The sequence below is a fragment of the Gobius niger genome (genome assembly GCF_951799975.1).
Source record: "Gobius niger genome assembly, chromosome: 3".
NCBI lineage: Eukaryota > Metazoa > Chordata > Actinopteri > Gobiiformes > Gobiidae > Gobius > Gobius niger.
In genome coordinates, this window is record NC_136854.1 from 4,741,046 (window position 1) to 4,754,175 (window position 13,130).

The 13,130-nt window shown below is 46.3% G+C and overlaps 1 protein-coding gene across 1 annotated transcript; it reads left to right on the forward strand.

Moving 5' to 3' along the window:
* Window positions 1-7,974: 7,974 nt before the first annotated feature.
* Window positions 7,975-11,505, forward strand: LOC306960445 (protein NLRC3-like; the record flags this gene model as incomplete). Its single annotated transcript, XM_079552876.1, has 7 exons — window positions 7,975-8,070; window positions 8,161-8,341; window positions 8,409-10,224; window positions 10,289-10,456; window positions 10,527-10,700; window positions 10,799-10,845; window positions 10,925-11,505. 7 exons carry the CDS (start codon window positions 7,975-7,977, stop codon window positions 11,503-11,505), a joined length of 3,063 nt encoding a protein of 1,020 aa, XP_079409002.1.
* Window positions 11,506-13,130: the final 1,625 nt, after the last annotated feature.

The following is a 13,130-nucleotide window of genomic DNA, read 5'->3' on the forward strand; positions in this document are numbered from 1 at the left end:
TATAAACAGGCAATTAAGAGATTTGACCAGGAACCTCTGAGAGCCTCAGTTAGCGGGGATTGTAGCTCCCAAAGTTTAAAAAATCTTTTGGACAGTCGAGCTGCTCCATCAGAAGGTGTACACTGTGGAACTCTCTCTCCACTGTTCTTAAACTGCAGACTTATATTAACATCTTTACCAGAGGCTCAAACAGTGGCTCAAATCGGGCCCAAGTTGTTCCCATGTGTAAAATGTGCCTTATTTAGTTTAATAATGTGTTTTATCTTTTTAACCTAAAAGCCCCATATGGACGGGTGTTGAAAATTAGTGCATGTGCGATAACACTGTAACCAATGCATCTGGTTTGTCCAATGTAATTGCTACTGTATGTCCATATTAAATAAATAAATACATGAAAAATTATTTTTTACCAGGAAACAGCTCTTGGACAAATGAGCACATGATGGATGAAGGAGAGCATAAAGAGGTCAGAGCTTCTGCGTCTCAAAGGTGAGATCCAGCACTGTTCTCCAGGTCAGAGTCAGCTCTAAAGCCTCTGTGGCCTCTGTGTCCACAGACCTGGGATCAGCGCCGTGTATGCAAACAGTGATGACTCGATTGAACGATGGATAGATTTTAAAGGAGAACATGGCCCACAGTAAGTTATTAGATTATGGTGTGAAACTAAATGAGTCATGAATCACAATTATAAATATTGTTAAATGCTAACAGTGAAGAAAACATTGACGTCAGATGGGTTTGCTGTAAGGATTTTGTTTTGTTTTACACAGGTCCAACGTTCACCTTAAAACATATGATTCTGAAAGAGGCCCTGACTGTGAGTCCCTCAGGAGTGACAGGTCTATAGCCCAACCGATTGACTTTGCTTCAGACCCGTAAGATCACATGATTGTAAATGATTTTGGATTGTGAATTGTGTTCTCACTATGTTTTACTAACGACAGCAAAAATCACGGGCCCTCATTCATAATAAAAATCATAATCAGAACAAATCAAGCTTGCCCTTCATAAAGTTGAGTTTACAAGTTCCACACTGCCCTGAGGCAGACTGGCAGGAGAGAGGCTGTCTGCCCCACGATGCGCACCACACCCCTCACCTGCCCACATTTAGCCCCCACCGGACAAAACTGTCCATGAACATCTGTGGAATTATTGTGATGTTTCAGTCGATTTGTTTGAACCTTGTTGGATGTTAAGGTTAATCTGATTCAGACCCCTGTAAACTTTATATATGTGTGAAGGACATACTGTATCTATTTAAGAGGGGGTGAAGCATTGTTTTTGTATGGTCTACACAACTATGACAACTATTTAAACGCTCTGTGAGCTCCGTTTAAGGCTTGAGAGATATGAGAAAGATATTTCGTGCTGGACTGGAACTGGAAATCACTGTGTGGGCTGTGGCTCTACCTTGATTCTATCGTATAAACAGAGTCAATTCTATCGAGCACTTTGTTAGGACCCGGCTCTTTTGTATCACGCGAGAACAGATATTTGGAAATAGCCAAAGCAAACACTGGAGATAGAAGTTGTCTCAAAGATAAGGCTTGTATTGCCGTTGTTCTTGGTTACAAAGCAGTAGAACCAGCTGGTGAATTCAGAGAAACAGAAGATGTGATGTCCAGACCTCCGTTGACAATCCCCATTTATCCTAGTCCTGCTCCTCTGCACAGAGAGAATGACTGCCTGTCAGTGAGTCAGTTGTTTGTGTCTATGTGTTTGCATTAGAGGTGGGCATAGATTAATTTTTTTAATCTCGATTAATCTAGATTAATTTTGAAATTAATCTAGATTAATCTAGATTAAAATGGCTCGTTTGAATTCTGCCGAAGCCATTCAGAATATGTGTGCTACCCGTCTTTGAGAACAAGTTTCTCAAGTCAGGCGGTGCGTTAGACCAGGGGCTCATCTCCTGTTTCCAAAATGCATCACAAACTGCTTGAGAACGTTCTACTATGATAAGTGGTGATGAAAGTAATGAATGTTCAATAAGATGCACTTGTGCTTACTAACTGTTTATTGACTTAAACATGAATTTTTAACAGTAGGCCTAAATAAGAGAACTGTTTACAGTCAGTAGTTTTGTGTCAAATCAGTCCAAGCTCTGTTTCTCCTTCTTCCACCAGTCACTCAGGCAGACCAACTTGTTCACATTTTCTGGTGACAAGCTAGATCTCCTCTTCTGCACAATATGGCCCGCTAAAGAAAAAAGTCTCTCGCATGGGACAGTTGTGCCAGGAGTCCCCAAGTATTTACGGGCAATGTGGGCTATCTTACCATAAACAGCAGTGTGCTCTGACCACCACTTCAGTGGACACTGATCTAAACTGGCACTGGGCTCTACCCTGTACCTCTCCACAGAATTGTCTGCTGGTGTCTCCTCATCTGATTCAGAGTCTGAACCCATCAGTAGCAGGGCTGTTTTCTTCTTGGGTGGCTCAGGGTTCTCCTCCCCAAGTGGCTGCAGAGCAGGTTCTTCTTCCTTTACCAATTCCCTTAGATTTGCCCACACTGGCTCCCTCTCTGCTCTGGGCAAACACTTGAGGTCCTTAAATCGTGGGTCTAGAGCAGTCGCCACCTTTGATGAATAAAAGATAATTATTGATTGGTGAAAAATTTACTTTCTAAATCCAACCTCTATATTTCTTCATGACATTCATCTATTCATTGACCGATCTACTGGCTTAACAGTCTATAATGGTCAAATAATACAGTTATCTTCTGGTCAGTCTGACATACCTTAAGCCATTCCAGGTTTATTTTCTCCCTCCGCTGGTTGAGGTCCTTGGTGAAGGCAGCCTTGAATCGCACAGTATAGGCAGGATCATCATCTGAGATCTTCATCGCATGCTGGAGGTGGCACAGGGCAGGTAGAACCACAGAGCAGGATACATACTTATCCCCACCAAGGCAGCACGGTAGCGCAGCGGTTAGCGCCTCCGCTTCACAGCTAGAAGGTCCCGGGTTCAATTCCCACCAGGACGGGGCCTTTCTGTGTGGAGTTTGCATGTTCTCCCCGTGTCTGCGTAGGTTTCCTCCGGGTACTCCGGTTTCCCCTACCACTAAAAACATGTGCAATAGGTGAATCCTCCAGCCAGGTGATTCTGACCATCAGCCTGGCTCCACATCATGGAGATGGGTCCCCGGGCGCGGCACTGCCGTCGACCACTGCTCCTTACGGGTTGCCCCAGTGGCATCGAAGGATGGGTTAAATGCAGAGGACGAATTTCCCTACGGGGACAATAAAGTATACAAACAAACAAACAAACAAACAAACAAACAAAAGGAGCTCAGTGATGTACCTACACAGATAGACAGAAACAGAATAATAAATAATTAATGACTGACTCATTTAACTCATTTAACATTTTTGTGCTAAATCACATTACATTTAAGGGCATGTGTTTTTTAATTACAAAATGACATTTAAAAGAACTTGTATGCCAATTCATGAACATGCTATCCTTGTAGACCAGGGGTGTCAAAGTCAAATGGATGGGGGGCCAAATGAAAAATTTAGGAACAAGCCGAGGGCCGGACTGATCGAATGTTCATTGAAAAAAATGTAATGACCGCATATAGTCTAGTGATCCCCATTAAACAGACTGAAAACCTAAAAATATACTACTATTCAGATGAGTCGTGATGTCACACAGAAAAGTCCAGTTCTCAGTGTCCACCTTCCGTTTTTCCATTTTTAAGGGTAGACTATCTGAAAGTTGACTTTTGAAGTGATGCTAATGCCCGCTGATGAATAATGAAAGGAAGAGGCCTCCCGCTCGGAGCGCCACCGTTGCATTGTGGGAAATGTAGTGCGTTGGTGCATGTAAAGTACCTGGATGCTGCTGGCGTGCAGTGACCTGCGGGCCAGTTCTAATAATAAAATTATATAATCCCAGGGGCCAGAAAAAACCCTCTCGCGGGCCGGATTTGGCCCGCGGGCCTTGACTTTGACATATGTGTTGTAGACCATACCTGCATGGCTCCAGCAGCTTCTCTAGCTTTGCCAACTTGTCATATTCGGCATTTGTTGGGAGTGTGCTTCTGCTGAGACAACGTTGCGTGCAGTGCGTCTCTGTTGCGCCTCATGCGCTTGATCATCTCAAGCTTGGAATTCCACCGTGTTGGAACATCTTGCACGAGTGGCTCCTGAACTTGTCCAAGGGAGGCTTGCTGGACATTCAGCTCGTCTGAGTTGGCCGGACTATGTTTGAAATGTCCGACCACTTTACGGCACTTGGCCAGTGCACCATCAAAACCACCTTCTCTAAGTGCCATTACAATAGCTCTCTGTACAACATGCGCAACACAGGGCAAATGCTGGAATGGCAGTATCCTCCCTGCTGCCACTATATTAGGAGCGCTGTCTGTTCCAACAGTGCTGATTTTGTCAGCTATTCCCCACTGATTAGCCACATCGAGAAACTGCCTGGCACACGCTTCTGCAAAGTGACGCTCCTCTGTTTTCATCACACCTAATGGACAGACAAAGTAGATCAGAATAACTTCAAGTTTAAGGTTTGTGAATCCAATTACTATCAAATAATAATCAGGGGAAACATTTGGACATTTTCATTTTGGAAAATTCATTCAGTTTTACTCCACTAGAGTTGTATTGGCACCTGACCGCCATCTGCACTCCAACTGAAATGGGTTGTTTTCACATTCTAGAAATCTATTTCAGTTGAAGGGCAAGTGGGTGTCAGGTATTATCAATACAACTCTATGGGAGAAAAACCCTATAGGCTAAGCATTAGTAATTCAATTAATTGATGTAATTTAATTAAAAATTGCATAACATAACCTACCTAAAGCGAAGGAGTGAAGTTCCCAGCTGGCATCAATGAGATGTACAGTAACACCGAGGTAGTTATCGTTATTGATCGATGTCCAATGGTCCCCAGTCAGTGCAACACACCTCGCCTCTACCAACGTCTCATCTTTTGCGACTTTCTCTGCGGCGTACTGGTCATGTATTCTCCTCAAGATAGTTCGCCTCGCAGGTAGTTTGTAAGTTGAGTCACCTGTGGCTGCCTGGAGAAGAAGCGTGAGCCCATCATCTTCAACCACGCTGATGGGCCGGCAGCTGGTGGCAATCCACTGAGCGAGGAGATTGGTTAGCTTGGCTGATTGAGCTGGGCTGACGGATTTGCCTCGGTTGTACTCAAACATAGTAGTTTGACGAGCACTCTTCCCCTGCGCTACATCAGTGCTAGGCCCAGCATCTTCCACATTAGCTAAGGGGTGCCTGGCATTTAGGTGGTACTTGAGACTGGAAGAACTCCTACAGTAAACTAATTCCGCTTTGCACAAGGTGCAAACAACCTTAGTCTTGTCGATGTTTCCATTGGGAAGCTTCTTAAAAATAAATTTGCCCTGAAGCAAACACGGTGGCTTCATAGCTGCATCCATGTTAGCACGTCACGATCAGAAAAATATAGGCTTGTTTGTGAACGTGGGAAACATGTGCGCGGCTTCCAATTGGTCAACAGTGTCATGTGATCACTGACACAACAATGCACTTCAATGCTGCTTCTGCAGCTCCTGCTATACGAGCTTCAACTTGGCTATAGTTCTGTCAAAATGGAGATAAACTTCGGCAAAACGGGACGTATTTCTTTGGATTAAATAAGAAAAGGAGACGGACCATTAGCCCCAAGGCGGAGGAGACGATGAAGAGTGGAGAAAGAGAAGCTAGCGGAGAAAAGGCGCTGGAAAGTCCGTCTCCAAACTCCGTAAGTGCTGCGGTAAACTCTGCTCGCGGTTGAAATGTAGCTGGAAAAGGCTCTCGTGAACTTTTGGTGATAAAGCTACGCTGTATCTTGTGGGGCTGTGGCCATGAAATGAGTTGTTTGTGCAGCTGTTTTGAAAGAGAAGTGAGAAGGGAGGCGCTGCGGTGTTTTTCTGTCTTTTTCTCTCTGTCATTGGCCGCTGCTTCTATGTATCGCTTTGGAGACGCTATATTCACTCACGTTTCTCCTGTGCGTTTTGGGCATAAAAGTGGCAAAATATCTATGTGAACGCCATCATAGCGTACATAGTATAGACCCAGCTCCCCTCCCAACCCAACTTTGAGAATAGATTAACGGCGATATTTTTTTTATCGCGCGATAAGAGTCTTGCGTTAACGCAGTACGTTAACGCCGGTAACGGCCCACCTCTAGTTTGCATATTATGATTATGGTGTTGACCATCGCCCGAAAGTAAGGGATGCCGTCAAGCTGAAGAAGGAGTCCTACCTGGCCTTGTTGGCTTGTGGCTAAGCGTGCTGCAGCTCGTGCGGTCACAGAGGCAAAAACTCGGGTCTGGGAGGAGTTCGGAGAAGCCATGGAGGAAGACTACCGGTCGGCCTCGAGAAGATTCTGGCAAACCATCCGGCGGGGGAAGCAGTACTTCACCAACACTGTTTACAGTGCGGGTCGGGGGCTGCTGACCTCGACTGGGGATGTTGTCGGGCGTTGGAAGGAGTACTTCGAGGACCTCCTCAATCCCGACGTCACGTCTTCCAATGAGGAAGCAGAGGCTGGGGACTCGGAGGTGGGTTGCCCATCACCGGGGCTGAAGTCACCGAGGTGATGAGAAAGCTCCTCGGTGGCTCCGGGGGGGATGAGATTCGCCCTGAGTACCTTAAGTCTCTGGATGTTGTAGGACTGTCTTGGCTGACACGTCTCTGCAACATCGCGTGGCGGTCGGGGACAGTACCCCTGGATTGGCAGACCGGGGTGGTGGTCCCTCTCTTTAAGAAGGGGGACCGGAGGGTGTGCTCCAATTACAGAGGGATCACACCAGAGTGCTGGAGAGGAGGATCCGGCCGATAGTTGAACCTTGGATCCAGGAGGAACAATGCGGTTTTCGTCCTGGTCGTGGCACACTGGACCAGCTCTATACCCTTCATCCGGTTCTCGAGGGTTCGTGGGAGTTCGACCAACCAGTCCGCATGTGTTTTGTGGATCTGGAGAAAGCGTTCGACCGTGTCCCTCGTGGTGCCCTGTGGGGGGTGCTGCGGGAGTATGGGGTCCGGGGCCCTCTGTTAAGGGCTGTCCGTTCCCTGTATGAGCAGCAGGAGCTTGGTTCGCATTGCCGGCAGTAAGTCAGACCTGTTCCAGGTCCGTGTTGGTCTCCGCCAGGGCTGTCCTTTGTCACCGGTTCTGTTCATTACTTTTATGGACAGAATTTCTAGGCACAGCCAGGGGCCGGAGGGTGTTTGGTTTGGGAGCCTCAGGATCTCATCTCTGCTGTTTGCGGATGATGTTGTTCTGTTGGCTTCAACGAACCAGGACCTTCAGCTGCTCTGGGGCGGTTTGCAGCCGAGTGTGTAGCGGCCGGGATGAGGATCAGCACCTCCAAATCTGAGGCCATGGTTCTCCACCGGAAAAAGGTGGCTTCCCCTCTACAGGTCGGTGGGGAGTCCTTACCTCAGTGGAGGAGTTCAAGTATCTCGGGGTCTTGTTCACGAGTGAGGGACGGATGGAGCGTGAGATCGATAGACAGATCGGTGCGGCGTCAGCAGTGATGCGGTCGCTGTATCGTTCTGTCGTGGTGAAGAGGGAGCTGAGTCGGGGGCAAAGCTCTCGATTTACCGATCGATCTACGCTCCCACTCTCACCTATGGTCATGAGATTTGGGTAATGACCGAAAGGACAAGATCTGACATGGTCTTCATGTTCTGTAGCGTGTGAGCAAAGTATGAGTCAGAAGCTTGTTCAGATTTCGTTACAATCCTTATAACTTTAATGAATGCTACAGCTGCACCAGTTGGTTTGCCTGGACTCACCGCTGTACCAGCCATTGAGTCATTAATTACATTTCTGAGGTGAACAAAAGCGATTAAAACATTGTGCTCTTGCGGTTGTATTAGCAGTTCTGTCTTTTGTAAAAGATTATAAATCATCTACTCTTGCTGTGTTTGGTCAATTGAAAAATCATTGCGATTAACTTCAAGTAGTAAATTATAAGTTAATGTGAGGTTCAGGAATGTCAATGTCAGAGTCTCTCGTCCACAGAAAGAAAAAGAGTTCAAAGAAACATCATCATCATCATCATCAGACACAGCTGGACTCCATATTTAAGGTGTGTCATTAAGTTTTGTAGATGTTCTGAAGATCATCAATTTGTTTTCCACAGATCTACATTCGTGTTGTTTCTAATGTGTCTGTGCAGCTTCTGGAGGAGGACATCTTCACTTTTGTGCAGAAGGAGCTGAAGAAGTTCCACAAGGTTCTGAGCACAGATTACCCAGAATGCTTAGAGCCTGATGAGGATGGAGAGGCTTTTCTGAAGATCACTGTGAACTTCCTGAGGAGGAGGCAGCAGAAGGAGCTGGCTGGGCGTCTGTGGAGCAGTAGGTCCATTTCACTCAGTCATTTGATCTTCTCTGAGACTCAGGCTCTGTCTGTGTCTTCATTCAGGGAGATGTTCTGGAGTTCTTCAGCGTAAACTGAAGCGTGACCTGCAGCAGAAGTGTCAGTGTGTGTTTGAGGGCGTGGCTAAACAAGGAAGCCCCGCCCTCCTGCAGCAGATCTACACAGAGCTCTATATCACAGAGGGAGGGGCCTCAGAGGTCAACCAGGAACATGAGGTCAGACACATGGAAACAGCCTCCAGGAAAGCAGGCGGAGCAGAGACGGCCATCACATGTGAAGACATGTTTAAAGGCCCCACGGACACAGAGGCGCCCGTCAGAACAGTGCTGACAAAGGGAGTGGCTGGCATCGGGAAAACACTGCTCACTCAGAAGTTCAGTCTGGACTGGGCTGAAGGTAAAGCCCACCAGGACGTCCAGCTGCTGTTCCCCTTCACTTTCAGAGCACTCAATGTGCTGAAGGACAGGAGCTTCAGCCTGGTGCAGCTGCTCCATCACTTCTTTAGAGGAACAGAAGAAGTGAGCAGCTTTGAAGATCTGCAGCTGCTCTTCATCTTTGACGGTCTGGACGAGTGCAGACTTCCTCTGGACTTCACCCAAACCAAGGCCCTGACGGAGCCCACAGAGAGCGCCTCAGTGGAGGAGCTGCTGGTGAACCTCATCAGGGGGAGCCTGCTTCCCTCCGCTCGCCTCTGGATAACCACACGCCCCGCGGCGGCCAATCAGATCCCTGCTGAGTGCGTCTCCATGGTGACAGAGGTGCGAGGGTTCAGCGACCCACAGAAGGAGCTGTACTTCAGAAACAGGTTCAGAGACGAGGCCCACACAATCATCTCCCACATCAAGACGTCCCGAAGCCTCCACATCATGTGCTTCATGCCAGTCTTCTGCTGGATCCTCTCCACAGTCCTGGAGCATGTGCTGAAGACCAGAGAGAGAGCAGAGCTGCCCAAGACCCTGACTCAGATGTACATCCACTTCCTGGTGGTTCAGGCCAAAGTCAAGAACATCAAGTATGAAGGAGGATCTGAGACAGACCCACACTGGAGTCCAGAGACCAGGAAGATGGTGCAGTCTCTGGGAAAACTGGCCTTTGAGCAGCTGCAGAAAGGAAACCTGATCTTCTACGAGAGTGACCTGAGCGAGTGTGGGCTGGACGCTGCAGCCGCCTCAGTGTACTCCGGAGTCTTCACTCAGGTCTTTAGAGAGGAGCCAGGCCTGTACCAGGACAAGGTCTACTGCTTCATCCATCTGAGTGTGCAGGAGTTTCTGGCAGCTCTTCACGTCCATCAGACCTTCGTCAACACTGGAGTCAACCTGCTCTTAGTGCACAAGTCCAGCAGGCCCAGTCTGCCCAGTGTCAAACCTAAGATGTCCCGAAAGCCTAGTCCAAAACGAAAACTGAACCATCTCCACCGCTCTGCTGTGGACCAGGCCTTGCAGAGTCCAAATGGACACCTGGACTTGTTCCTGCGCTTCCTCCTGGGTCTTTCACTGCCGACCAATCAGAGCCTTCTTCAAGGTCTGCTGACACAGACAGGAAGTAGCTCCCAGACCAATCAGGAAACAGCTAAGTACATCAAGCAGAAGCTGAGTGAGGAAGTGTCTGCAGAGAGAAGCATCAACCTGCTCCACTGTCTGAATGAAATGAATGATGGTTCTCTGGTGGAGCAGGTCCAACAGTACCTGAGCTCAGGACGTCTGTCTGAAGGTGGACTGTCTCCTGCTCAGTGGTCAGCTCTGGCCTTCATCTTACTGTCATCAGAAGAAGATATGGAGCAGTTTGAGCTGAAGAAATACTGTGCTTCAGAGGAGGCTCTGCTGAGGCTGCTGCCAGTGGTCAAAGCCTCCAACAAAGCTCTGTGAGTGAGGTCTATGTAAGTATGAACCTTCTAAACTTCTCCTAAAACAGTGTGTTCTCTCCAGACTGAGCAGCTGTAACCTGTCAGAGAGCAGCTGTGAAGCTCTGTCCTCAGTCCTCAGCTCCTCTAGTCTGACAGTCCTGGACCTCAGCAACAACGACCTGAAGGACTCAGGGCTGAAGATGTTGTCTGTTGGACTGAAGAGTCCTCACTGTAAACTGGAGCAGCTCAGGTCAGAGGGTTTACTCTTCATCTCTGTGACTTTGTCATTTCAATGACTCTGTTTAACCCTGTGTGTTCAGACTGTCAGGGTGTCTGATCTCAGAGGAAGGCTGTGCTGCTCTGGCCTCAGCTCTGAGGTCCAACCCCTCCCATCTGGTAGACCTGGACCTCAGCTTCAACCATCCAGGAGACACAGGAGCAAAGCTCCTGACTGCTCTACAGGAGGACCCCCACTGCTCACTCACCACTCTCAGGTGAGGACAGTCCTGTTATATTGACTGAGTGTGCTCAGTATGTTTGTCACATCAGTTCTGTCTTGTCTGCGTCTGACGTCATCTGTGTGATTTTTCAGACTTCAGCCTTCAGGAGTCCTCTGCCTGAGCCTCGGACCCCTACGTTGTAAGTGTTACCTTCATACAATTTGAAACACATTCTTACCTTTCACTGCGGGGAACTAAGTGTGTCTTCTCTTCATCAGACTTCACTGAATTCACTCTGGATCCAAACACAGCTCACAGAAAACTCAGACTCTCTGACAACAACAAGATGGCAATATTTGTGAGTGAAGATCAGCCGTATCCAGATCATCAGGACAGATTTGACGTCTGGCATCAGCTTCTTTGTGGCATTGTTCTGACTGAGCGCTGTTACTGGGAGGTCCATTGGAATGGAGAGGTTTCTATATCAGTGTCTCACAGAGGAATCAAAAGTAAAGGAGATGGTGATGACAGTCGATTTGGATATAATGATCAGTCCTGGAGACTGTCCTGCTCTAAAGATGGTTTCTTTGTTTTGCATGAAAAGAAAAGAACCCCCCTCTTTCACCCCAGCTCCTCCTCTGGGACAGTAGCGGTGTTTGTGGACTGGGCTGCTGGCTCTCTGTCCTTCTACACAGTCTCCTCTGGTCTGTTGTTCCACCTTTACACCTTCAACACCACCTTCACTCAGCCTCTGGTCCCCGGGTTTAGATTCCGGTCTGTGGGCTCCTCAGTGTCTCTTGTCGTATTTCAAGAGGAGTGGACCGGAGCGGTTCGCGGGCGTTTCCACAGCCAAAAGTGAACCGCTCCAGCCCCAGACCACCACGGCATTTGAGTCGGCTTGCATATTCAAAGTTAGCTTTCTCTTCACAAATTTAAACCAGGCTCTATGACTTGTTCACGGAAAATATTTTGGCAATTTTGGCCCTCGCTTCTCATAGCGCACATGCCTAATTTTTACGTGAAAACAGTCAACAAAATCATATATTTTCCCTCATACTTATGTCAGTAATCTACTGCTCAAGTTTGACAGTTTTCTCATACACTTTTTCTTATTGCCTATTATCTCTCTTATTGCCTTCTTTCTCAATAACTACGCCCATAATAAAGACTTGAGAGCTGGTTTAAGCATGGAAGAAACGGCTACATCCAAATACAGTGCGCATGCGTTAATCTCCTTTAGTTTAAAGCCCAATCACACATCGGAAAGTTGCACATATAATATGAAAATAGATCAGACCCAAGGTAATCCAGCTTGAAATAAGAAATTAAATCAGCCAATGAGAGGAATGGTTTTACCCCACTGGCAAAGAAATTAATCTGAACTAAAGACCAAATGCATTGAGTTGAGTCAGAAAATCTTAGAACAAGTGATCTTGGTCAAAAACACTCAAATTTATATTATCCTGAAATTGCATATTCTTGTTCATTAAAAGAAGAGGGTATAAGACTTTTTATTCATGTATTTTATTTTATTATTTTTTTATTAAATATTCTGTGTTAGTGCTTCCCTCTGTTTTTTTTTATTTTATGTTGACAAAGACTATTTGACAGTAAAATATCCTTGGAAGAGCCTTATGTACATTTATAAATCTATTTCAATCCAAAAAAATCTGTTAGTTTAATGTATATTTATTGAATGTTCATTTTGTTCGAGACCTTAGAATGAGGTAAATTCTCGCTATAAAATAATAAAATTGTGGAGAATCAAATGTGTATTGTGTATGTGTCTTCTGCAGTATGCATATTCAGTCTTTGGTTTTTTTTTTTTTTTTTTAGATTCTTGTGCCTTACTTTCCTCATTTTGAGCCATTCAATGATAATCCACACAGTAAGAAATCTGAAATTCATAAATTGTGACGAATGAATGCGAAGCAAAAAGCACAGCGGGGGAAAAACAGGTGTCAGGGTTTTTACTTCGTTTTTTTTACTGTGTTATTACAGTATAAATGATATTGTAATAACGCTGGACTGTATCATTTAACTCATGTATTCACAATGTTTATTCAGATCTGCTCAAATAAATAACTCATGATGACAGCCCAATGCAAAGAAAATAAGCTTTGTGAACGTCCATCTGCATAATAAATAACAGTAATGAAAGCCCAGTCTTACCTTTAGAAGACAGACTGTTCTAGCTGAACTCTTACAGGTGGATGTCTCTGAAGCTCTGTCACAGATATGATTCTTACAGGCTAATGTCTGTGGTTTCCAAAGTGTCTAACAAACACTTCCATGTTCTGTGCTGTTATTGCAGCTTGTCAGGTTCTGTCTGCAGTCGCCTCATCTCAGTCCGCAGAAGTTTGTTTCAATCCATATTTACCGCTTTGTTTTGGGGTCAGCCAACGCAGCCAACCTTGTTCTTTTACTTCTATGAAGCCAGGAGAGCAGAAGTGTTCATTGTATTTTAACCGAGCAGCGGTGTTT